Here is a 24,081-nt window from a genome sequence, read left to right as displayed (position 1 = left end):
AATCCTTTTAGTAAGTTTTTAATGTACCCCTTAGTATTTCATTCAACCCATTTGGCAACTTATTTCAGGAAAAAATACTATAAAAACCTTGTTTTACATGTTTTACAAAGGACTAAACCACTCAAAGCTGAGGTGTCATTGAGTGTACAGTTGAGTAGGTAAAGAGTCCGATATGTCCTTTATGAATCCGTTCAGCATAGCGACATCTCCACAGTGGTTCTGTCAGTGGATCAATTAAAAGTATATTTGGTTTAATCCATCTTTTAGATTGTTTTGTCGCCCAGCCCTAATTTCAACACTAGCTTCTCTTCAGTTTTTTCCCCTGTACCTCTGCAACAATATTCTTCCTCAGTGAAGCCTTGTGTTTACTGTGTTTCACCCGCAGGCCCTGAACAAGAAGGAGCACAGAGGCTGCGACAGCCCCGATGCCGAGGCCTCCTACGTCCTCACTCCCAGTACCGAGGAGAAGTACAAAAAGATTAATGAGGAGTTTGACAACATGATGAAGAGCCATAAAATTGTAAGTACCTTTCATAATTTATTGTTGGTTTTTATGAGCTTTTTTCTTTTCACACTGATACAGACTACTAGGTGGCAAAGTAAAAACAAAATGAAGTGTTTCAGTAGATAATCCACACACATCTGTTGTTGGATTGTCGCTGGCCAATCTGAGGCATTATTACTGGGCTGCTAATATTCATGCTAATATTTGCTGTTAACTGGTGTGAACTTGAGGCCAGATCCTGTCGCACCACTTCACTCCTGGTTCTTCTCACATTCACACTATTCAGCTTACCCAATTTTCAAACAATTTAATCATCATTTCTACATCAAGTAATTTCTTCTTAAACCACCACAGCATCGTCATTGCAGTGTACTCTCCAAATATAAGATGCTGAGTTTTGAGAACTTTTGTTTTTAAAATAGTTCACAATATGGCGCCTCCACCACTAAAAACATTTGTACAACTTTGCTCTAAACAAATGACGAGTTCCTTCAGGTCGATTGCTCGAGGAGAGTCCCCAAAGTCTGCTTTTACTCTGAGGGCGGTTGAGGAGTGGACTAAACTTCCTGAAGTCTTTTCCAGAAGTTTTCATGTAAGATTAAAAAAAGGATGTTGAAGAGCCAGTGCTGTCGACATGAATGCATGTAGGTCTTATTATTTTATTTTATTATCAGGGATGCACAATATTGGATTTTTGGTCAATAACCGAGACTAATATTCTTCATCATGTTGGTCTGCTGGCAAATGCAGACATAAAATAAAACTTAAAATGATATAGTATTTACTCCTTGTGCAAAATAAGAAAAAAATTTCAACCTGCTTTATGTACAACATGTCAGACAGAATCATGACAATTGTTATTAAACTAAACAAGATATGTGCTTCCTATCCTATTTAAAGCAGACTTGCATTTTGTTCTCCCACACCTGTTATTTTATCTGTTAATTACATTGGTGGTTTATGATTTATGTGTAAATTAACTACCAAATCCCATTTATTTTGACATCTACAGGTTTTCGTTAAATTTAATAATTTTTTTTCCTCAGGATTCCTCCTGACACTAATTAGTTCAATCCCATAAATCAGAAAGGCCTTATATCCCAATTTGTACTTTAATTTCTCACTTTAATGCTTTAACTCACTTTTAATTAAACACACTTCAAATAAACTCACAGAGACATTCATATGATAAGCTCAAACACATTTGCAAAGAACTTGACAGAGCTGAATGATGATGATGATGATGATTGGGAGACTGCATTAATTGAGTAAATGATAGTACATCCAGTTCCAGGCTAAACCTCTTACAATTCAAGGTGGCTCACCAGATATATTTTACCAGCTAAAATTTTCCAAAAATGTATCTCAATATTTCTGATGCCTGTAATCGATGTCATTTATTTATTTATTTTAATTATTATATCATTGATTTATTATTGAATTATTTTTTGCATTTGTACATTGTCACAAAATTTAGCAGCTGATGCCATGCAAACAGTTTTTAGCCAGAGCTAATTCTCAACTCTTGTCCTTGGTTGGGCCTTTCTACACTACATTAAAATACAATAATATATCACAAAACCCACCAGCAAACATGACACATGTTTCTCTGTGGCATTAAGCATAATATTGACACCATGTGCAGACATAGCCATTTTTGGATATGTCCAAGTAGTCAAATAAGTAATAGAACAAACGACAGCGTCCTCTTTGCATCCGTATTAGCACAAAGGAAAATATTAGACTCTAAATCTCCATCTGCCCCCAAAGTATCGTCATGGCTTAAAGACCTTGTGCTGTTTTTTAGTCTGGAGAAAATTAAGTGTACCCGGCGGGGTCACCTAGAGAGTTTTAAATTGTTTGGTGTCCTGTAATTGGCTTTATAGTAAAACTGAAGACACAGGATAAATTATATATTAATCAGTTGTATAGCCACGGATTGTAACCCAGTCAGCATGTAAAGAGGGAAGACATAGCAGATCATAAATAAAACACATTCACTTTTTCTTACAGAATACAACGAAGTCATAATTTACCTTCAACGACTTTCATATTCTTCTGTGATAATTTCCACTTACTGGTTCATTGATCTGTGGTAAATAGATATCACGAGCAAAACAAAGAGACAATCATGCATCTGTAAATTCACTTTAGCTGTCACACTGATAAATTCTGAAGTTTGTTCAGGGGCTGTCATCACTCGCTTTCTCAGTTAACAGTTGATGATCACAGGATGTGACATTTGCTGTTTCACTTTTAAAGCCAAGCTTAAAAAAAAAACATACTCAAAGATGTAGACAAACTAGACAGGATTACCTTCTCACGTGTGCTGTGAACTTTTATCGCCTCCCCTTTAGCCTGCCGGCCAGGCCCAGCAGCACTTCATGCATGTAGCACCAGGTAGCACGGCCTACTGTCCCGGTGCAGGAGGAGGGACTTCCCAGGCCCTAGCTGCAGCCACAGCAATTTTGGCAGATAACGGGATCCTCTCCTCGCCTCACACACATCCCCACAGAAACTCTTCACAAAGACCTTCCAGCACTGCAAATCCAGGTGTGTGTTCTTTATACTCTGCAAGGATAATCTAGAGATTGAGTTTGTTAATGTTTGTGCATCAATGCAACATGCAACACAATAAAAACAAATGCTTCAATTTTCCACTTTGAGATATCGCTAATAAAGAAGTAGAAACATGCAGGAACTACAGTAAATGGACTTTTCCAGGTGAAACTGTGTGTGTGTGTTTGTGTGTGTGTGTGTATGTGTGTGTGTGTCCTCAGGTGGTCTGCAGGATAGTTCTGATCTGGCTCTGCAGAATGGATCGGGAGCAGCTGGTGTGTATCTTACAAACATACAGTGCACGCACAGACAGGCTGTTATTTACTTGTGATTGCTTTGGTTGAAACCATATCTCCTTGTGAGCAGCTGCCTGTGTCAAGGCAAGGCAGGTTTAATTATATAGCACATTTCAAGTACAAGACAATCCAAAGTGCTTTACATAAAACATTAAAAGCATCACAGCAGTGTGCAGAAGAAGCACTAAAAACCAAAACTATAGAAGAATAAAGAGAAAAAAACTAAAATGTAATAAACTAAAGTGCCAGAAATAAAAATTCTAGAGTGAAGAATTAACAGTTGGTGGCGGCAAATAAAAAAGTTTTTTAACTCTGATGTAAAACTTCAGAGTTTCAGCAGACCTGCAGTTTTCTGGGAGTTTGTTCCACATGAGAGGATCATAAAAGCTGAACGCTGCCTCTCCACGTTTACTTCTGACTCTGGGAACAGAAAGTAGATCTGACCCTGGTGACCTGAGGGATCTGGTGGGTTCATAACGAACCAGAAGATCATGAATGTATTTTGGTCCTAAACCATCCAGTTTTTAGTAAACTAACAGCAGGATTTTGAAGTTCTTTGGCAGACAGGAAGCCAGTGTAAAGATCTGAGGACTGGAGTTCTATCAGGACTCGAGCAGCAGCGTTCTGGACTAACAGAGGCTGTCTGATGGACTTTTTAGGGAGACCTGGGAGGACAGCGTCAGTCAAACATCAGCTTGAAAGAAGAAAAATGCAGGAGGTTTAATCCTTTGATGCATGAATGACTAAAAAAAAAGGTTTTCTACATGTGCAGTGATGTTTTTTTTACTTTGTCTTACATGACTTTTTATTTAGTTTATTTTTATCTATTTTATAAAATAATATAATATTTTATAAAATTATAAAATAATATGTCATATTTATATAATATCAAAAATTTAGTAGGATAATTTTCTTGTCCTGGTTATCACTGAGTCAAACTTGCTCCTTACAATGTGTATATAAATGTACAATATATTTATTTATTCTTTAGTGAGTGGCAGTGTAATGACTCACTGATGTCCAGTGAAACGGCTAATTTGCAAATATACCATTCACACATGTGCATTTACTGGAAAACATCCTTTACATAGTTGTCCACTGTAGTGGATGCTATGCACCAAAGTTTTCATTTAGAAAGAAGATACCAGCCACTTGTTGATCATTTCTTATTTAATTTTTTGGTTCTTATCCTCCCTCACAATACCTCCAAATATTTATCATCACAGCCTAAATGTGCAGGTTGGGAGACGCTGCTCTAGTATATCAGCTCTTGAAATTGGTTCTTAATCTAATTATTAGCAACATGGAGCTTTGTGTTGCTTGTTGCAGGAGCTGGATTTGCCTTCCTGTGGAGGATCTCTGTTTTTCTGTCTGGATGCTCCTATTTCCTCTAGTTTCTGTTAACTATATATGTTCATACTCTTTGATCTTCAATCCAACAAACTTTCCTTGAATAATACCCTCCTGTCCACCCCCCCATGTGTGATCTATGGGCGCTCCCTCCCCGATACATTGCCATTATATAATGTCAACCGAGAGATAGGATTAATTATTCATTCTTATCTTTTCTATAATGTATAGCTGCACTTTCTCCGTTCAGCAGTCAGAGCTATGTGGTGGACAGTCTGGTGCATCTTCAAGCATTTTCAGACATCTACATATTTTCACAGTCCTGCTGTATGCATGTTTGATTTTTAGAAAGAAAAAAGGCACAGCTCAGTCAGTTTTTTAAGTGTTTAAGATGGGATTTCCTGACTATTTGCTTATCAAATGTCCTGACATGTTTGTGCTTAGTGAATGGATTTGTGGGTTCCAGTGGGGGAAGCAGCTTGGGGAAAATTGTGCCACCAAAATCTCCTCCTCCTCCTCTGCCACATGGGAACAGCCTGATCCCCAGCAGCCGAAAGACCGACCTCCGAGTTGTCGTCTCTCAATCCAAAGGAATGATGCTGGTATGTCTGTTGTTGGTTTTTACATCTTGGAGCTTAAAAAAGCCCATGTAAGGGGTTAAAATAAGCATACCTCTTATTCACTTTAAAGTACTTTATTGGCTTTAAAAATGATAAAAAGAGGATGTAAAACACATACTTTCTCACTTATATATAAAGGGCACAAGAACGACTTTGGTTATTCAGGTGTGACTCATACAGAAAGATCTGACATTTTTAGTAAGCTGGCAAGTCATATGCTTCTTTGCGAAGGAAGTTCACACCTTCTGTTGATACTTAAGTTTAGACTCAAAACCAGCAGACATCAAACACACAAACATCCTGTAAACGTCTCAGAATGGGACACAAACTAATCTTTCAAGTTTATTTAAAAGTGTTTCTGTGATTAGATGTAAGATGAAACTCCAACGCTGGAGATAAAAATACACATATTTACTCCTTCATGAACAGGGGTGTAGCTATAAAGTCTCATTACTGGTAGTCATTACTATCAGTGAGATATTACTTATGGTGGAGAGATGACAGAAAAATCTCCACCCATTCATCCCACGTTAGTCAGGATTTCTCATCTCTTCGTCTCCCCAGAGCAGTCATTGATGGTCACTGAGTGACGAGTAATTTGTGGTTTCAGAGGCAGTCAACATGTTCTTTCTCCATCAGTGTATTAGATCGGTGGTTTCCAGACTGATTATTCTTTGTAAGAAAGAAAATAAATAAAAGAAATTGATGCAACATTACTTTCATTTTCACTGTTGAGGTATTTCATGTCTTGGAAGGCGAGGCTGGAAAGGTAGAGGTCCATCACTGTTATTTCTTTAATAAGTATGTGTCAACATGGCAAAAAGGAATCTAACCCCCGAGGCACCTTTGGGGCCCAAACATATACCTTCTACTTAGTCAGTTTCTTTTTTTTATTCTTAATATTTAATTCGGTCTTTAAGGCTAATTGTATTGTATTGTATTGCTAATTGTAAGCCTCCCCCGCTCATGACTGGTTGTGAAGTATGTTGTTTGCAATTAAAATTGAGGGGCAGTAACCACACCGTGCTGGGCCACAGGAGCAGCCCCGCCCACCATGCACTACATGACAAAGTTGTTTGTGTTGTGTTTATTGTGTTTTGATGACTAACTTTAATTAAAACACCCTATGTGTGTGTGAGAGAGAGCGGGGAAGGAGAGGGGTCCGGGGATATATGTCCAGAGGGAAGCTTAACTTCCCTCCAGAAGGTGAGCTGCCGGCGGCAGTAGACACCCCCGTTCCCCAGGAGGCCCCCCAGGGCAACACGGGCCAGGAGCAGCCGTCCCTCACAACCAAGACACACTGCGACCGCAGCCAATGAGCCGCCACCAACCTCAGAAGACACCCACTCATCACATGCCTAGGGTGGAAGGAGAGGGAGGGGGGGTAGAAGAGCCCAGACACACTGCCCACCATCCCCGGGCCCACCCAGGTCTCCCCCAATAGTGCATGTGATCCCTCCCCCTCCCCACATACGCACCTGTATCCTTGCCCATTCCCACTCTTTCTGGCACATACACACAAACCTCCCAGTCTCACCACTGAACACACCCCAGCCCTCCCCCTACGATCCCTGAACCCCACTCAGCTCCCCTTCAAACCCCTACACCCCTCCCGCCCCCGGGTCATACCCGGGATCCTGGGGCAGCAACCAGACACCAGGGCATGCAACAACCCACCCTGTGGTAGCACACCCGGGCAGGCCCAGTCCCCACCAGTACCAACCGGCCTCTCCACCCCTAAGAGAGGGGGCCACCCCCAGGCACCAGAGCCCAGAATCCCCATCCAGCCCACCCTAGAACAGCCCAGCCAACCGGCCCAGGGCTGGAGCCCACGGACCCAGGCCCCACCAGCGGCCACTCCGCACTGCCATGAGGCAACCCCAACCGCAGACCCCCCATAGCCCCCAACAGGACTGGACACAGAGCCGCCCCTACTGCGGAGCAGCCGAGATCCCCAGTGTGGGAAACCAATAAGGACCCGCAGCCATCAGGCAACCCCACCAACATCCAACCCCCAAAGTGACGAGGTCACAATCCTCCACTTACCCTTACTGATGCGGTCTAGTAAGAGGTTCCTAAACTGCTGAAAACACAAATTATTTTTGGTTTTCCAGTTTACAAGGATAGTTTTCTTTGTGATGCATAAGACCGTGAGGAATTCGTGGGCAGAATTAATTACCATGTTAATGTCACCAAAGTCACCGAGTAGACACTGTGTGGGGTTTTTCAGGAATATTACATTTAAACTGTGCTGACATGTCTTCACACACCTGAAGCCAGAACCTGCGGACAGGTGTACAGGACCACAAGGCCTGAAAGTAGTTGTCAGTCGTGTTGTCAGTGCGATGTGAGCGGATATTTGATTATGACAGACCCATCCTGAACATCCTTTGTCGTGTATAATGAGTTCTATGCAGAATTGTGAATTGTATTAGTTGCATATTTGAATTATTAGTCATTTTAAATGTGTTTAAACATGTTTGTGACCATTCATTTTGATTAAAGTTACTGGATAAGTCAGCCTCCCATTTTGAAGTTGGAAGAGTGATTGAACCTTCTAGCTTAGATAGCCTAAGGTGTAAGTTTTTTAAAATTGCCTTAAGGGTCATATTCCTCCTAATGTACAGTGCAGTGTAAATTGGGTTCATAAGATGCATGTTATTACACTTTACCAGCTCCGTGCACAGATGCAATGGATGAAGAACCACAGTGTTAAATGGGTGTTTAACTCCAACTTTAATGAGTTTACTATGGTGTGAAGCTGTAACGTTGAACAAAACCCAACTATTTACTCAGTAATGTCTCCACCCTGTTTAAAGCAGCAGCTGCTGACATGAAGCCATGTGTTTGTTCCGTTTATGGCAGTATAAGATGTGTTGTGGTCAGACAGCAGCTACTTTGTTCAATCATTTTGAAACTCTCTTTCACTTCCTCCTCCCTGCATGTACACCCATATGTTTTGCATCAACTGGCAATAGTAACTTCTTAAAAATTCATCAAAGCAGGGTATGCAAGAACTAAGCAGGTCTGCCTGTTTCCACAGGGTGTGTCAGCTTCATCACCATGTTAGTTGTGACTTCACTGATGTGGTGCAGTATTTGTTGTTCATAGTGGACACACAGATGTGCCACAGACCACACAGGGAGTTACAGAAGGTCACGGTCTCCAGGGAAACCTTTAATAACACCTTAGTTTCAGGCATATACGGGTTTTCTTTAACCCTCCGCTGGTGTGTACAATCAGGAGTGAATGACATCGCTCGGGGTGATGTCATCGCTGACATTATGAGGCAGAAACAGCTCAGAGCAACAACACTTTAAAGTCCTGTGTGATATGTGTTGTCAGAGCCGCATATAAGTGTCCATAATTAACTGTTTCTATCCTAATGTAAGACTGTGTATGGCTGCTGTAATTGCTTCTTTATACTGCGTGTTATTGAACAGCCTTTCAAACAGCCTAGTATATCATCTCATGTTGGCTTAAAACACCCTAAGTGATTAAATGGCTGTGAGAAGTCAGATAAAATTTGATATTTTTTAAAGCATTGATTCATAAACTGAAACCATTTATATTGAGAAGCGCTGAATACAGCTGGTAGAGTGGTTATCTTTCAACCAGAAGGCTGTGGTTGTGAATGAAAAACACATGTTAACTGCTTTGTGGAGCCTATTGTAGATGAGGTAACAGATATGCTGTAAGTGTGAAATATTTACTCAGCTTTATCAGGATTTTGTCCACTTGGTAGACATTAAGAACAGGTGGTGCCAAGCTGTGCCAAAATGGGCATTTTGGAGACGTCTCCTCAACTGTCTGCACTAAAACTTCTCTCATTTTGTTCTGCTTCACTTTATCAGACTTGGCCTTTGCAAAGCTAATCTTCACATATTGTACTTTAATCTGATAAAGGTTTAGAGCTGCAGCTTCATCAACCTTTTTAAAATTTGTGTTACGTGTCATGTTTATTTTTCTCACCAATAACGCATATATTGATAGCTACATCCTAACAAATCTCATAAATGTTCCCTTTACTATGACAACAAAAGTATTCAAATAGACCTTGTGGCTGCAGAGATATACTCATTTTATTATGGGTATACACTTTTTTGGCAGAGGCTTAAAAAATACTTGCAGGCTTTTGCTGTTGGTACAGTCATTGGGAGTTTTGGGGGATTTCTGGAAGATTTGACTTCTAACAAAAACACTTTTTCTATGAAAGATTTAAAAAACCAAGCCCTTTATCTGACATTTCAGGCAGTCTGAGAAACAAAAGGAGGAAATATGTAAGGAATGAATAAATTAGTCAGGCTGATTTCAAAATATACATTTATTTTCACTTTTCCTTCAAAGGAAAGTCATTTATACTTCCTGTAAAACAAACCTGTTTGTAGATGAGTTGATGCTGACACCATGTGGTGGAAACAAGGCATGATAAATCCATCCGTACTAAATCCTTACTCCACAGTAGCTTTGCTTTGCTGTGAATAGACAGAAGATTTTAGACTTCACTGCATTTTTCTTTTATTTTCAGAGTAACCAGAGGCTGAGCAGCAGCCAGTCCAGTCAGCCTCTGTCCACACCAGTGGTCTCCATCACCACACCCAGCCTGACTCACCAGAGTCTGGTCTACTCCAGCATCAGCTCTGCCTACAACAACGGTACCTGGATGTTTGAAGTTTTTGAAGTCTGTAGCTTAGCTCCTGCTGTCCTGAATATGCCACAATATGTTGTTTTCTTCTGTTATTTATTAACTTGGGTTACATTGTTCATGTGCACAAATATCACATAATAACAGAACTGATGAAGAAATGAATGCATACTGTATATAAAGTGTGTTATATTATTTACCTTATTTCTCAAATAACTGTACAATACAATGAACTGGATGTCTCAGACACTTAGCATATAGTTCATGTGGCCTATGCAAGGTGGCTCTTGTGGACATGAAGCCCTTTTCACACAAGGCAAAAAAACAAACTAAAAACCACAAACAACGGCTAATATCTGCCTTTTGAAAGCTATGGACAATGTTTCTTTGGCACACTGCAGCAGTTGGCAGTATTTAAGTATCAGCTCTGATTGACCCGGGTAAACATGCTCATTTTTACTGAGCGTGCTGCTCTCAGACCTACAAGAGTGGCCACTGCTCACTTTCTCAGTATAAAAGCATGTTTACAGGCTCCAACATCTCAAATGGAGGCTCTGAAACTAAAAGCAGCGCTCACAGTGAAATTAGGTATTTCCTTTATTATTTAAACAAACTGCTTTCAGCTTAAAAATGACGTATAATTTTTATATTGTCCAACCTTCAGTATTTGTTATAAAAGGTTTTTCATTGCAAATAGCCTAGCTAAAACAAGTTAATAAAATCAATAATAATAAAATAGCAGAGGTTTTACCTCTCAGAGCTCTGACATCTACAACAAACAGAGAACTAGAGTTACATCCAGCATGGTTAACTAAACCTCTGTTTACCCGAGCAGCTGTTAATGTCACTGGGCGGCTTGATAAGTTTGAGAAATGGTGAGAATATTTAACCACCAACAACAACACAGTGGGTACACCTCTGTGTAATTTCAGTAAAAAGTAAAGTGATGCATAATTATATACTTTTACAAACCTGCGACTGACGAAACAAACGTGTGAACTCCACAGCTTTCTCCATGATTACGCTGCATTGTGTCATGTAAAACTTGACTCTTTATGGTCAGAACTTCCCTAAAAAGTGGGAAGCTAGAGTGAGAGATCATAAAGATCCATGCTGCTGTTGTGTAATAAATTTAAAGGGACATTACACTATATGGTACTTAAAATGCTGGTTTATGATCATGGTTGTACTGTCATTGAACGCTTGGTAGAGGATTAATGGTCCAATGTGACAATAATAATCCCAGATGCACTGCAGCTACCACAGAGTTCACGGTGAATTAAATCTATGGTGAATACACCCTCTGACCAGACAGCAATAAAACATCTTTTAAGTATTTTTTTAGGTGAAAGGAGGAAAAACAAAACCCTTGATGCTTGTATTTTCATTGTATTCAGTCTCGTTTATTTCTTTTTATTTCTACAACCCAGAATAAAAATGAATGATACTGTTTAGAGATTTATTGATATTGTTTAGGGAAGAATTCAGTGGTTCAGATCTGTATGATAAAAAAGAAAACGGTTTAAATTAAATGTTTTTATTCCAAATGATCACATAGTAGCTCAACAAAAAAAGTTAAATAGTTTCAGGTGGTGCAGCGGTTACAGCAGCATGTAAGATGTTGTGTCTCCATCAGACTACTCCCTGAACAGTGCTGAAATGTTGGGCTTCGGTTCTGCTCCAGGCTCCTCTCTGGGCTCCATGGCAGCATGGGAGCAGCACCAGCTGAGCTCTTTAGGGTGAGTATCTGACTCAGCTTACCTTTCTTACATCATGAATTACACGTTTCCTGCATGTGTCTTAAGTCTTTATTAAAGGTGAAGTAAAAGTAGGGTAATATGTAGAGAAGAGGGAGAAATCCTGCAAAGTGATTTCAGTTCCTAATGATGTGACTTAGTGAAGTGGAGACTGCACATGTTCACACATCCTCCTCATTGAAATTAAAAACTGTATCACCAACGTTTTCATTGTATTTTCATTGTCACGATGGGCAAAATCTTCTGGCTGTAAACTGTGCAATGATTACAATCCACAAAATTTTACCTGGTGATTGTTGCCTTTGTGTCATTTTAATATTTTGTATGGATTTTGTTACTTTATTCTTGTATAGATTTTACGTTTTTATTCTATTTAGACACGTCTCAGTGGCAGCTGGGGGGGGTGCAGCTAGGCTACATAAAATGAACAGTAATAGGTTATAAATATGGTCAAATTTGAAAATATACCAATGGGTAAATGATGAATTAACAACAGACATTTCAGCTACCAAAAAAAGACAATAAAATTTGATGAGGCATATCTTGACCAGGTAATGGTTACGTAATGGTAATAATCGATGCTGGGTAATAAAGAGAGACCACAGTGTGTTGTTTGTCTCAAAATATCAGCATCTGACAGCGTGAAGCCACGTTGGAACTTCTCATCCTGAACACAAAGAAAAGCCTGTTTAGAACTTTAGAAATAAATTTCTTACTGGTCATAAATAGCAGAGATGTTATACTACAGCAGCATCTGTCTCATCAAATGCTCAACTTACCGAAGTGCAGTGTCCTGGTTTAAAGGCCTCACCCTATAGCAGAGGAATGTATCATTCCCTCTGCTACTGCATGTTGTAGCAGGGAAACATGGAAAGTCTGCAGGGCCTTTGGGACTGGATTTAGGAATTCTTGCAGTAGAGTAGTGGACGAGGTCTACTCATGCTGAAATCCCATTGGTTTAGAGCACAGTGAGTTGTCATGCGGAGTTCGACTTCTCAGTGTGGACATGAAACCTCACCTCAATGCAGATGATTGACAGCTTGGACACAAGGTTATAGAGAAAAAAAATAAGGATATAAATAGGAAAAAGAATAGATGAATAAAAATTATTTAATTTAATTAGCTATGTAAAAATATATAAATGAAAATAAAATATTCTTATTTATTTCTCTCTATATTGTCTAATTTATTTCCCTATCTTTCCCAGATTTATTCCTTTTTGTGGCACTCCTAGCATTCCATAGATTTCATCTGTGTCAGTTCAATTCAGCTTTATTTATATAGCGACATTACAACAGGACACTTTACAGACAAATCAATTTGAGTCATTTCATAGTAAATAATAACCTAGCTAAGGAACAAGAGAAAGAAAAAAAACTGAGCTTAGGCTTTATTTCCATGGTCATGTTGATGATCATCTAATGATGGTCTCTGTAAATCTTTCAACAAGGGTCACATTTCAGGTTAAAGGGGATTTACTGACAGTAAATCCCCTTTAACCTGAAACACAGAAGTCAGAACAGACGAAAGACCGACTGAACTGAATAAAAATGCATTTTAATCATTTAAATGTGTTGTTTTCAGACTAAAGCCGTACTGTAGGTTCCATATTTAGTCGTTTTATAAATTATGGATGTAATTACAGGATGATTTAGTCATTAGATTATTGTGATCATGTAGTAGTATTTGTATAACTTTTATTTATTTTACATAATTTGTGTTTTTAACCCCTTGACACCTATCATCACAGATTTGCTAGAAAACTGCTTCTGGCATTTTTACATTTTTATTTATTTAGTCTAATTAACATATTGGATGTATTTGTTAATTTTATTTGCTATTATGTATATATTTATTTTTATTTATTTATTGCTTTCATTTATTTAGTATTTAATTGCATTTTATTTTATTATAGTCTTTTAATATTTTCCTAATTTTATTTTGTTTTTATAAACTTGGAAATAAATTTAGGATTAAACTAATAAATGCCAATTGGAATTACTTTATCAAAAAATTAAGCTTTACATAGTTTTTTTATACATAAAATCTCCTCCAAACTTATAAATACAGCTGTTAAAAAATTTATCTGAAGAGTATTTCACAGAAACTTCTAAAGCAAAGAAAAGTTCTTTTCTGTCCAAATGAGGCAATTTCTCCACCAGGTGGCGCTTTCACCCCACAGTCAGATTGCAAAGATCTCTCCATCCTTCTGTGTCCTTGTCTTCAGGTCAGGAAGCTCTGATCTCTCCATCAACAACAATTACAACATCAACATCAAAGTAGAGCCCATCTCTCCACCACGTGACCACCTCAGCAAGCCTGGATACATGACTCACGCCCCTCCTCAGCCTCACTCCTCAGCCTCTTCATCCACCCGAGCAGAGATGGGCAGGTCTCCTGCAGACAGCATCAGCTCCTCCTGCAGCTCCCAGGAGGGCAGCAGCGACCGGGAGGAGCAGCAACGGGCAGACCTCCACTCGCTCCCCGCGGGTCGGTCAGTGGGTAGAGAGAGCCCGACGATGAAACGAATGCGAATGGACAGCTGGGTGACATAGACCCTGGAGTCATATGAGTACACAGCGGGAGGAAACACGCAGGAGGGACACTGATATGCAAATCAAATGTGGATTTATCGACATGTTAACTTTTCTTTAAATTATCTTCGTTTTGTTTTTGCAGAATTGTTTTAGCCGAGTTGCTCAGCATTAATCTGAACTTCTGAATTTATACTGTCTAAAAGTAACAGAAAATAATGTGGATCTAACTGCAACACAGTCAGTTGTTTCCTCATCCAGTTGGATCTAAAACTTAACACATAAGAATGAAAAAAAAACATCACTGCCAATCTTGTAATCTTATGTTCTGGGTAGTAAAACTGAGACGTGCTACTAGATTTCCTCCACTAGATGTCAGCTATTTCATTTCTGATCTTCTCAGGGTTTGAAACGGTAAACAAGTCCAACATGAAAGCAATACTCCCTCCACGTCATCATCTCTAGTCCTCTTTATAAAACACTTATTTATATCAGCCAAAGCAGTACATTGTTTTTATGATTGTTTTTACAAAATAACAAAATTAAATTCAGATCTTCAAAATGAAAGCCATGGACGCACGAGTGTGTGTGTGTGTACGTGTTTGTGCACAACCAAAATGTCTTTTTTGTTTGTATATAGTATCTTTAATATATATCACTTGTGCTGCACAGTATTTTCTGTTTTACCTGCCAACACAGAGTTTTGCAGAACTACATGTGTGGATGATTGTTGTTTGAAAGTCATTTACTTTGTCATCCAGGATCTGATAAGTAAATCTGTTTGTGAAGCACAACAGACTGCAGCACTCTCTTTAAAAAAAGAAAAAAAAAGAAAAAAAAAACATACACACACATGTATATATAGAAAGAAAGAAAGAGAGAGGGGTGGGTGGGGGTGGGGGAAGAAAACATGCTAAATTATGGTGGAATGTGAATTCTTTCCAGGGCCCTTTTAAAGAAAAATAAATAAACACTGAAATTTTAAGCTTCTTTAACCCATTGGTACCAGACGTTCGTGGGTGGGACCTGACAAATAAATATGTTATTTACTCAACTCTCTGTTTCAAGTATCTACACATTATACAACATTAGAAAGCTTGATACATGAATGATGTATACTGTTCCAGGCTACAGCCATAACTGTAGATTCAGTAAACACTTATTTCTAAACATCTTTCTAAATGCAGTTCTCTTTTGAAGTCATACATTAGTCCAGTAGCAGATAATACTGCAACAAAAACGGTCCTGATGCATCAGTGAGGCCCCAGTAAAAGTAGTCCAGTACAATAGTTGGTCCACAACAAGTCTTTCATCCATAAACAAATTTTAGGCGAAAATTTCAGAATTTGAAAGGGTTAAAAAAGAGTAAGTACACATATAAAAGCTGATCTGTAGCCTGATGACCTCATCCGGGATAAGTCTGAACTGATAAAGTGCAATGAGATCAGCTTTGTTAATGGGTGGATAATTTGTGCAGTACTGTAAAGTCATAGGAACACAGTGTGTGCAGAACGTCTAGTGTCGCAAACCCACACACCGGTATATCTTGTTTGAAGCCATCACACGTACAGGACCACTAATTCACACTTGATAAACCACCTTAAACTGTTTGCCTCATGCTGAGTTTATTCATTGTTTAAAAAGATTTAAGGTTGTACTTGTAAAATTATTAAATGTGAAAACTGGAGCATGTGGTTTGGTGCAGCATGACAGATGTGGTACACTGTGCAAATGCTGCAAAAAAGTAACCACAGTATCTCCACTGAATGACAGTGGAGAAGAAACAACCATGGAAGAGAGAAAAAGAGAACGTTTTTAAACCCATTTCTAAATGAAGCGTAGTAGCCATGATAATACTGAAACAAACAACTAAAGTACAGAAAAACTTCAAAGTCAGTATTTATAGTAAAAAAATAAAAAAAGTCAAAGTCACTTTATTTGTCAATTCTGCAATATGTACAAGACATACAGAGGATCGAAACTGCGTTTCACTCAGACCCAAGGTGCAGACAATAAACATTTAACATACATCTTTAAGTAAAAAAAAAAGGTCTCTGCTTTGCTATACTATATATAAAAACTATATTATGCCATATAAAAGGAATAAAAACAAGAAATATAAATAATGAAAAAGGCACAAGTAGCAGCAACATTGGGTAAAGAAAACCAGATAGTGCAAAATGAATGCAGTGGTGCAAATGGTGTGGCAGTTGTGCAGGCTAAGATCACTGTTGTTTTGGGATTGTTGTGATTTGACTACAATTCTCAGCTGTAAACAGGAACTATGTAGTTCACTAAGGGCAAACTGAGTGAGCCAGGTAATACCTGAACTAGACTCTGCTGCAAGAGGAAATATGCCATCAGTGAGGGGAGTACATTATAAAAGTACAATCACTTGTACTGATACTAACCAACATTGATAGATCACTTGACAACCCACTTAGAGTTATGATCAGTAGTTTAAGCATAAACCGTTATAATATTTAGGTCTGATTTAAAGAAAACCACATTTAAAGGCCTAAGTCTCATTCACTGTGGGTGGAGAAAATAAATGTGCTCTAATAGAAATGTGTTTGAAGAAAGGATGAGATTCAGAAGATTGAATGGACTACATAGGAGGCTACATAAGAAAGTTTTGTTTAGATTTATGGGTGGACATATCAGTGAACCTAAATGACTTGTTATTCATGTTATGGTCCAAATAAAATCAGATTTTTACTGAAGGTACTCAATGAAATGTGTGTCATGGGTTTAATTTGCTGTGATCACTCAGACCAAATAACTTCTTAGTGCTTTTAGTCCTAAACAGCCATCATTTAAAAGAATATAAAGTCTATTTTTTATTTTATTTTTAACCACAATAGCTTATTAATGTATGCTTACTTAAAACAACACAAGTATTGATTTGTGACGAACCCAAAACAAGTGAGCTGGAGTTATAGCATACCGGAAGTGGCTGACTTAAAAAAGAAAACAACTATTTAATAGCCTGGGAGAGATTGGTCAAACAACTTATATTTGACAATCTTACAATGACCTGTATATAATTACTATATATAAAACGTTTTAAAATCTACTACTGAAAAAAAGAAGAAAATAAATCGCTCTTTCCGCTGTGCGCGCGCTGCCCGGAAGAGCTTTTATTGTTGATAATATCACGAGCGGCTCAGTTGCGTGGCTTGATTTTTGGTGCTGAGGGGGAGAAGAGGAAGTTTTCTGCCAGAGCTGTAAACCCGGCCGATGTTCTGTGCTGTACATTTAGATAAAGGCAATGCTTGGTGGGCATGAGGTGCGCGAGCAGCAGTCGTCGGAGGTTGCCAAGCAGCATTAGAAGGTACACGTTAAAATTTCTTCTTTTTAACTAAGCAAGAAGAGAAAGTTACCTGCGAGCTGAGTTTTCTTACTGCCAGAAAATGTTTCGGTTAGCGGTTATTTGAGACGTGCACTTTCAGCTGTTAGCTCGTGGGAACCATGAAGACCATGTCTAAGTGGGCTCAGTCACCAGCTCGCATATCTTCAGTAACTTTTCTTCTGTTCTGCAAAACTCCCTTCACCTGCATGGTCACCAATTCGTGAATTTGTGCTGCTCATGTGTCATATATGACATGTGTGACATATGACACAGTTTAACCTTTTATTATAAAATAATTTTTCAGTAAGTTAATTGATTTGGACCTAGCTACGTGTGGTTGACACCTCTGTCAGGTTAAAATGAAAATAAAAACTTGTAGCTTTTACAGGAACCAGAAACGCTGTGACCAATATCAGTATTGACACATAGATGTGTCAGTAGAAATAAACTGTGTAATATTCTGGTTCTACGGTTTTTACGTGCACATTTTGTTGTAGATTATAGTGAGCCATCACCTTTCCCCATGTCAAAGTGTAAAAACCACAAACTGAAGTAGTTTCAGGAAATAGTTTCTTGTCTTGTTCTGACATGACAGGGCAGTGATGTACTTGCTAAACCCCAGCTGGGAGAAAAAGCAGACATGGCCCTAAAGAGCTGCAGGCTACATCTGTATTTAGGTATTTTAAAATTGATAATTTGTAATTAATTTTCTCTTGCTTAAGAATAAAAAAAAATTAATCTTAAGTCATTTCTGTAAAATTTTATAGGATGCAGTCAGCGCAAGTGCTCAGATGTTAAATAACGGATTAACCCAGTATTACTGTAAAACGACATCATCCGCTGTTTGTGGTCTTTCAGGCTTTTTGTAAAATCACAGCATTTGTTTCCTTTCCAGTAGCAGTGACCTCATTTGGGAATGAAAGTAAAATGCAGCATGTGTGGAAGTACGTGGCTTTCTTGCAGTCATGCATGTGTCTGCTTGTAGCAATAATACCTGAAGTTGGCTGTGTATAGAATCTCATTTGCGTGATTGTCTTACTGTAGCACAGCGTAGCTAACATTCACTGCACCTCAGATCTCATTGTCCTTGTTCACAGCGCACTTTGGCATCAGTCATATTTCAGAGGCTCTTCATATACAGACTTCATGACAGTAGCAGTAGTATACAGTTGATTTAGTTGTTAATGCTGATTATTTAGGAAGGTAGATAGCCAGATAGTTTCAGGTAAATGAGACTGCTAAGTTTAACTGAGCATGTGCCACTATTTGGTGTCTCCATTTCAACTTTTTGCTCAAGCGGGTCATGCCTGCATGCCTCAGTTACAATGACGTCTAGCAGTGATCTTAAACATTCAGATCCAGAGCAGCTACAGTTACATGGCTGCTTGTAACAGATGTGTTTCTACTCTTTTTGTTTACTGACTTTATGAAACATGACAAAATAATGGGCACATCAGTATGATCAGTCTGGCAGAGTTTATAGAGGTTTTATAGTGGTTAGTCTGCCATACAGTTTCCAGAGAGTAGAACATGTTTTCTTTTTTATTTCTTTTATTTTAATCTGTGTTGATGTTTGTGTTGCATACGGGTGGCAATATTAGCCTGGTTATTTTAGATGGATATTTTTGTGTATTACATGTACTGGAGGTTTTGCTCTTCTGGTCCTAATGCTATGAACAACATGAGTTGGCATGTTTCTTGTGTGTATTCATTAATACTTTTTGCCATCGTCATTTTTGAACTTGACGTCAACATTGTGTAACATTTCTGATCTTTGACCTCTGCGTTGCTGCTTGTTTATTTGTCGTGATTCTGGAAACTAATCCTGTTTTTTAGCCAGATAAGTGGATAAAAGTGGATAAGGCTTTCTGCAGGATGGATGGAGCTTGTGGAACTGAGCTATCTTTGCACCACAGCCTTCATATGAACTCTGATTTTTCTGGCAAAACATGGATGCACTTTTAAATAAAAGATGCAATAAATGCATTTAATTTAAGCCTAAACTAGCTAAACTTTTAACTGATAGTTGAGTTTTTCCCCACTGACAAAGTGGGATTGAGGCTGATCTGGTTGTAGTCTTATCTGTCACGCAGCTATCTTGAATATTATGCTCACTCTTCTGCGAGGCCACCTGGTTGTTTATCTGTGGTTCATGGTTAAAACATGGCCTTGTTTATGGGAAGTGGGCTGTTACTAAATGTTTTCAAGCCACACTTAATCCACACAGTAATTTTTCTCAAATAATTTCTTAGTCAAATCACTGGTTAAGTGTCTTTTTTTTAATCTGTGAAACGTCAGTGGTTGATGTGGTCTTCTGCATCAAATGAAGGTCCAAAGCTGAGCCGTTGAGATTATTGGGGCTATTCCGAGTTAATTACTGATGTATATGGTCTCTGTTTTCAAACTGCAGAGAACCTGTGTAGAAGTGTGCTGGAATAACTGTGTTAGGATGGTAGAACTTGATGCACAGTAAACATAAACATACACATACCTTCTTTTATATATATATAAGTGGTCTTTCTTATTTTATACACATACCTTTAATTTTTGGTGTCTGAGTGTTTTAACTTATGTCTGTTGACTCCTTACCTTTGTTGTCTTGTTGGCAGGTATGAGAGAAGGACAGCCCTTTAGGCAATTATATTCATGTTTGGTCTGTTTTGACCAATACATCAGTCTTGTCTCCTTATAACGTTAGCTTGACTGGTTTGATTCAGCGGAAATTAAGCAACTTTTAGTTCTGTATTTGGGTTTCATCAGCTCCTGAAGGCGTTATGTCACTCTTTGGCTGGTGAATCTGTTATCTACACAAGCTACTCCTTGATCAGGTAGTGCACAGTGGGAGTTCTTTTGTTTTGTTTTTATTTTTTACAGAAAATAGCTGCCCACTGCAGAAAATAATAGAGGCTGTTGCTCTGTCTCTGAAAATCTGATCACCATGGCTAAAATTTAGAACTGCATATAAAATTTCTTGAGGTAAAAATACTGCTGTGTGCAAATATGCACAGGTTGAGCTGCCTGAGTTAAGTAATCAAGGTGTGCCAAGGGGCACGCCTTCTTTTTTATGCTGTGGCCCAACATTTCCAGTACAAAGTGGTCCAGGGCCCGTTTAAATATTAACACTGTGTTGGTTTCATTGGTCTTACTCTTGGTTTAATTTGTATTCAGTAACTAAACCCGACCCACTTGCAATTTAACAACTTAAACCTTGTAAAATATTACATTGTTTCATGACATTTTTTGTTTCATAAGATCTTTACAAAGACCTTTATATATCATGTGTATGTTGAACTGCACATACAAAAAGGCGCCCCATAGGCTAATAATTTATGGATTAAAATCAGCTCAAGTTAAGCTTCTAAACACAAAATCTACTAAATATTAGATTTTACTACGGCAAAAGAAGGCGGGATTTAAAAAAACAGATGGAAAAAGAGGGAAATTTGATCAATGCAACAATAAAATACTTTCAAAATAATTGAATTGAATTTATTATTTGTGTTTAAAGGTACCGTCAGTGGCAGATGCTACATTTTCGTCATGCCTTCCTGTATGATGACAATAAAATTATTATAATAATAATAATAATAATAATAATAATAATAATAATAATAATAACAGGCCCCAGGTGGTGAGGATATGGAAGTAAACATCTTCACCACTGATCCTCAACACTGGAACACCGCAGGGTTGTGTGCTCGGCCCTCTTTACCCTCTTCACACAGGACTGCTCTGCCATCCACCCCACCAACATGGATGTAAAGTTTGTGGATGATACCACCGTGGTGGGTCTCATATCCAACAATGATGAGACCCACAACAGAGAAGAGGTCCAGAGTCTCACAACATGGTGTGCCAAGAACAATCTGGTTCATAACATCAACAAGACAAGGGAGGTCATAGTACAGGGGTAGCCAACGTTGGTCCTCAAGGGCACCAATCCGGCAGGTTTTCCAGATTTCCGTGCCCCAACACACTTGACTTAAACTAACGAGTCATTGTGGAGATCCTTATAGGCTGTTGGATCCATTTAATTTGAGTGCACATTGAGTGATTTGCACAGGACAAGAAGAATTTATCCTGAGTGGTGAGGACAGCTCAGGGGATTGTGGGCCGACGTCTACCAGATCTGGACTCCACCTACACCACTCGAGTCTAATAGAGGGCCAGACGCATTGCAGCCGACCCCACCCACCTGGGCAATGCACTGTTTGTTGCCCCCCCCCCCCCGTTGTGACATGGTTGTTGACGGGCTGGTCTTAGTGTTTAAGAAACTGCTGGTCATCTGGGATTTTCACACACAACCATCCCTAAGGCTAGAGAATGGTCTGATACAGAGAAAATATCCAGTGTGCAGCAGTTGTCTGGGCCAAAATGACTTGTTGATGATCAGAGATGAATGGGCAGACTGGTTGGAGATGGAGTGAGAATGTCTGTTTCTCTGTAATTAACAATTATGTTAATTTTTAAGGCTTTTGTTGCACAAGAAATGATAGTTTTCATGAACTTCAGATGAATTTTATCTTTCCTTCCCCAAAATTGTTCGAGAAAAGCCCCAGAAGACTCACTCAGATGTGATCGTTATGCAGTCAGTTACTAAGAGTTCATATTAGAAAAGAGGCTTGTGTTTCTCCTCATACTCCACCTATGGTGTGATGGCAAAATCAGGCCTGGCTCTTTAGTGTCATAAAAAATGATTGTCAGTGTAAATAAGAAGACATCTTCCTGCTAGGGAAGGAAAGGGTTCCATCGCCACTATTAAAGAAATTTTGTGGTAAATATTTTGTTCCATCACTTGGTGGAAAAAGTTTGAGTGTTCTATAAAAAGAGAATATGTAAAATGCATTCTTGAAACCAAATATTTAGTTGAACGTAATACAAGGACAGCATGTCTCCATTTAAAGTTAACAGATCACATAAACTTCTGAAAGATAAATTCTCATTTTAAATATGACGAGAGGAGAGGGATGCAGATGAGTATTTCACTCTAATAAGTTTAACCTGTGGGTGAATTTTTGTTTACTTTTGGAAAGAAGAAAAACTCATGAACAAATAATTGAAAGTGATCCATGAGCGAATTCATCTTGCCAGGATCTAAAGTAAATATGCTGTTTGTGGATTTTGTTTGTGTTTCAGCAACAGCAGTGGGTGTCCCAATGAGCTTAGTGCTGATGCTGTAATTAAATCAGTTAACTAGACATTTATTTTATTTGATATATTTTTTTTATTTTATTTTAGGCTTATTTTATTTTATTGTTTTAAGCTTTTTTTTATTAGGCTTTTTTATTTTATTATTTTAAGCTTACTTTATTCAGGCTTCTTTTATTTAAGCTTGTTTTAGTGTATACTTGCTTATTTTAGGTTTCTTTTTTAGCTTTGTTAGTTTAAATTTATCTGATTTTAGTTTATTCAAGTTTTTTTTAGCCTGAATTTATCCATTTTCTTTCATTTTTTTTTCTTAGCTTATTTGAGTTTTGTTTTTTTTTTTCAAATTTATTTTAAGGCTGTCAAAAGTAATGCATTAACAGTGGTAACTAATCATTAATTCCAGTAATATTTTTAACACAGTTAACGAATGTGCGGCCTGACAAACCCAATATATCCGTCATTTCTCCGTTATGACGGCAGGACACGGAGGCAAGATGGAAAAGATGAGCCGGCCGGCTCTGGCCAGGAAGAGGGGGCACAAAGGAGACCTTTTTTAGGTCTTGATTTGATAAAATATTGAACTAATTATTGAAACTTTAGTGATCATCTAATGTAAAAACGGGAAGAAAAACTTGTAAAACAAACAGCGAGTTATAAAAATATACTATACATATATGTATATATATATATATATATATATATATATATATATATATATATATATATATATATGTATATATATATATATATATAATGTTTACTTTGGGTGATGCTGCTGTAGGACTTTTATCACTGCTGAACACAGACACACTTAAATGACAAAAAAATGTGTTTTTATCCAGATCATCAGTTTTTCATCAATATTGATTGTTTAACTTCAGTTGTCCTATTTGGTGGTTTTGTGACAGATATCACCATGGAGACGGTTGGTGAGATGATGATTTTGAACAACATACATTACATACATACATACATGCTGCATTTATTGACCCTTGGACATTTGAACTTTCCCAAGGGAAGGTCAGTTAACACTAAATATTTGTAGCATTGGCTTGTTCTGTTGATACAACACAGTAAAAACAGGCAGTTTTCAGGCGTAGTAGTGAATGGTGATTAATCCTGATTCATTCATTTGCAAGCTGTGATTAATCTGATTAAAATTTTTAATCATATGACTGCCCTGCTTATTTTAGTTTTTTTTTCCAAAGCTTACTTTAGTTTAAATTATTTTATTTGACCTTATTTAGGTTTATTTAGCTTATTTTATATATTATTTATTTATAGCTATATAACACACTGTTGATCTCATTTGTTC

The 24,081-nt window shown here is 38.1% G+C and overlaps 2 protein-coding genes across 7 annotated transcripts in view; both read left to right on the top strand.

The window, feature by feature from the left end:
- Window positions 1-15,148, top strand: part of LOC121640266 (myocyte-specific enhancer factor 2A-like) — a 65,688-nt gene extending 50,540 nt beyond the window's left edge. For 2 of the 3 annotated variants that reach the window (XM_041985972.1, XM_041985977.1), the window contains exons 4-10: window positions 386-520; window positions 2,863-3,058; window positions 3,286-3,339; window positions 5,155-5,312; window positions 9,859-9,985; window positions 11,612-11,714; window positions 13,960-15,148. In XM_041985972.1, coding sequence (XP_041841906.1) covers window positions 386-520; window positions 2,863-3,058; window positions 3,286-3,339; window positions 5,155-5,312; window positions 9,859-9,985; window positions 11,612-11,714; window positions 13,960-14,287 — 1,101 coding nt within the window. In that variant the 3' untranslated portion in view covers window positions 14,288-15,148. The remainder of the gene's footprint in view (window positions 1-385; window positions 521-2,862; window positions 3,059-3,285; window positions 3,340-5,154; window positions 5,313-9,858; window positions 9,986-11,611; window positions 11,715-13,959) is intronic. The other variant, XM_041985984.1, reaches the window with a different exon arrangement.
- A 2,288-nt stretch (window positions 15,149-17,436) lies between these two features.
- mctp2b (multiple C2 domains, transmembrane 2b) overlaps window positions 17,437-24,081 on the top strand; it is a 55,497-nt gene continuing 48,852 nt past the window's right edge. For 2 of the 4 annotated variants that reach the window (XM_041981010.1, XM_041981001.1), the window contains exon 1: window positions 17,437-17,600. The gene's annotated coding sequence lies outside the window, so the exon portion shown is untranslated. The remainder of the gene's footprint in view (window positions 17,601-24,081) is intronic. The other 2 variants (XM_041981017.1, XM_041981027.1) reach the window with 2 other exon arrangements.

The sequence above is a fragment of the Melanotaenia boesemani genome, chromosome 1, assembly GCF_017639745.1.
Source record: "Melanotaenia boesemani isolate fMelBoe1 chromosome 1, fMelBoe1.pri, whole genome shotgun sequence".
NCBI classification, from domain to species: Eukaryota; Metazoa; Chordata; class Actinopteri; order Atheriniformes; family Melanotaeniidae; genus Melanotaenia; species Melanotaenia boesemani.
Note: the sequence above shows the minus strand (reverse complement) of the source record. Positions and strands in the feature narration are given on the sequence as shown.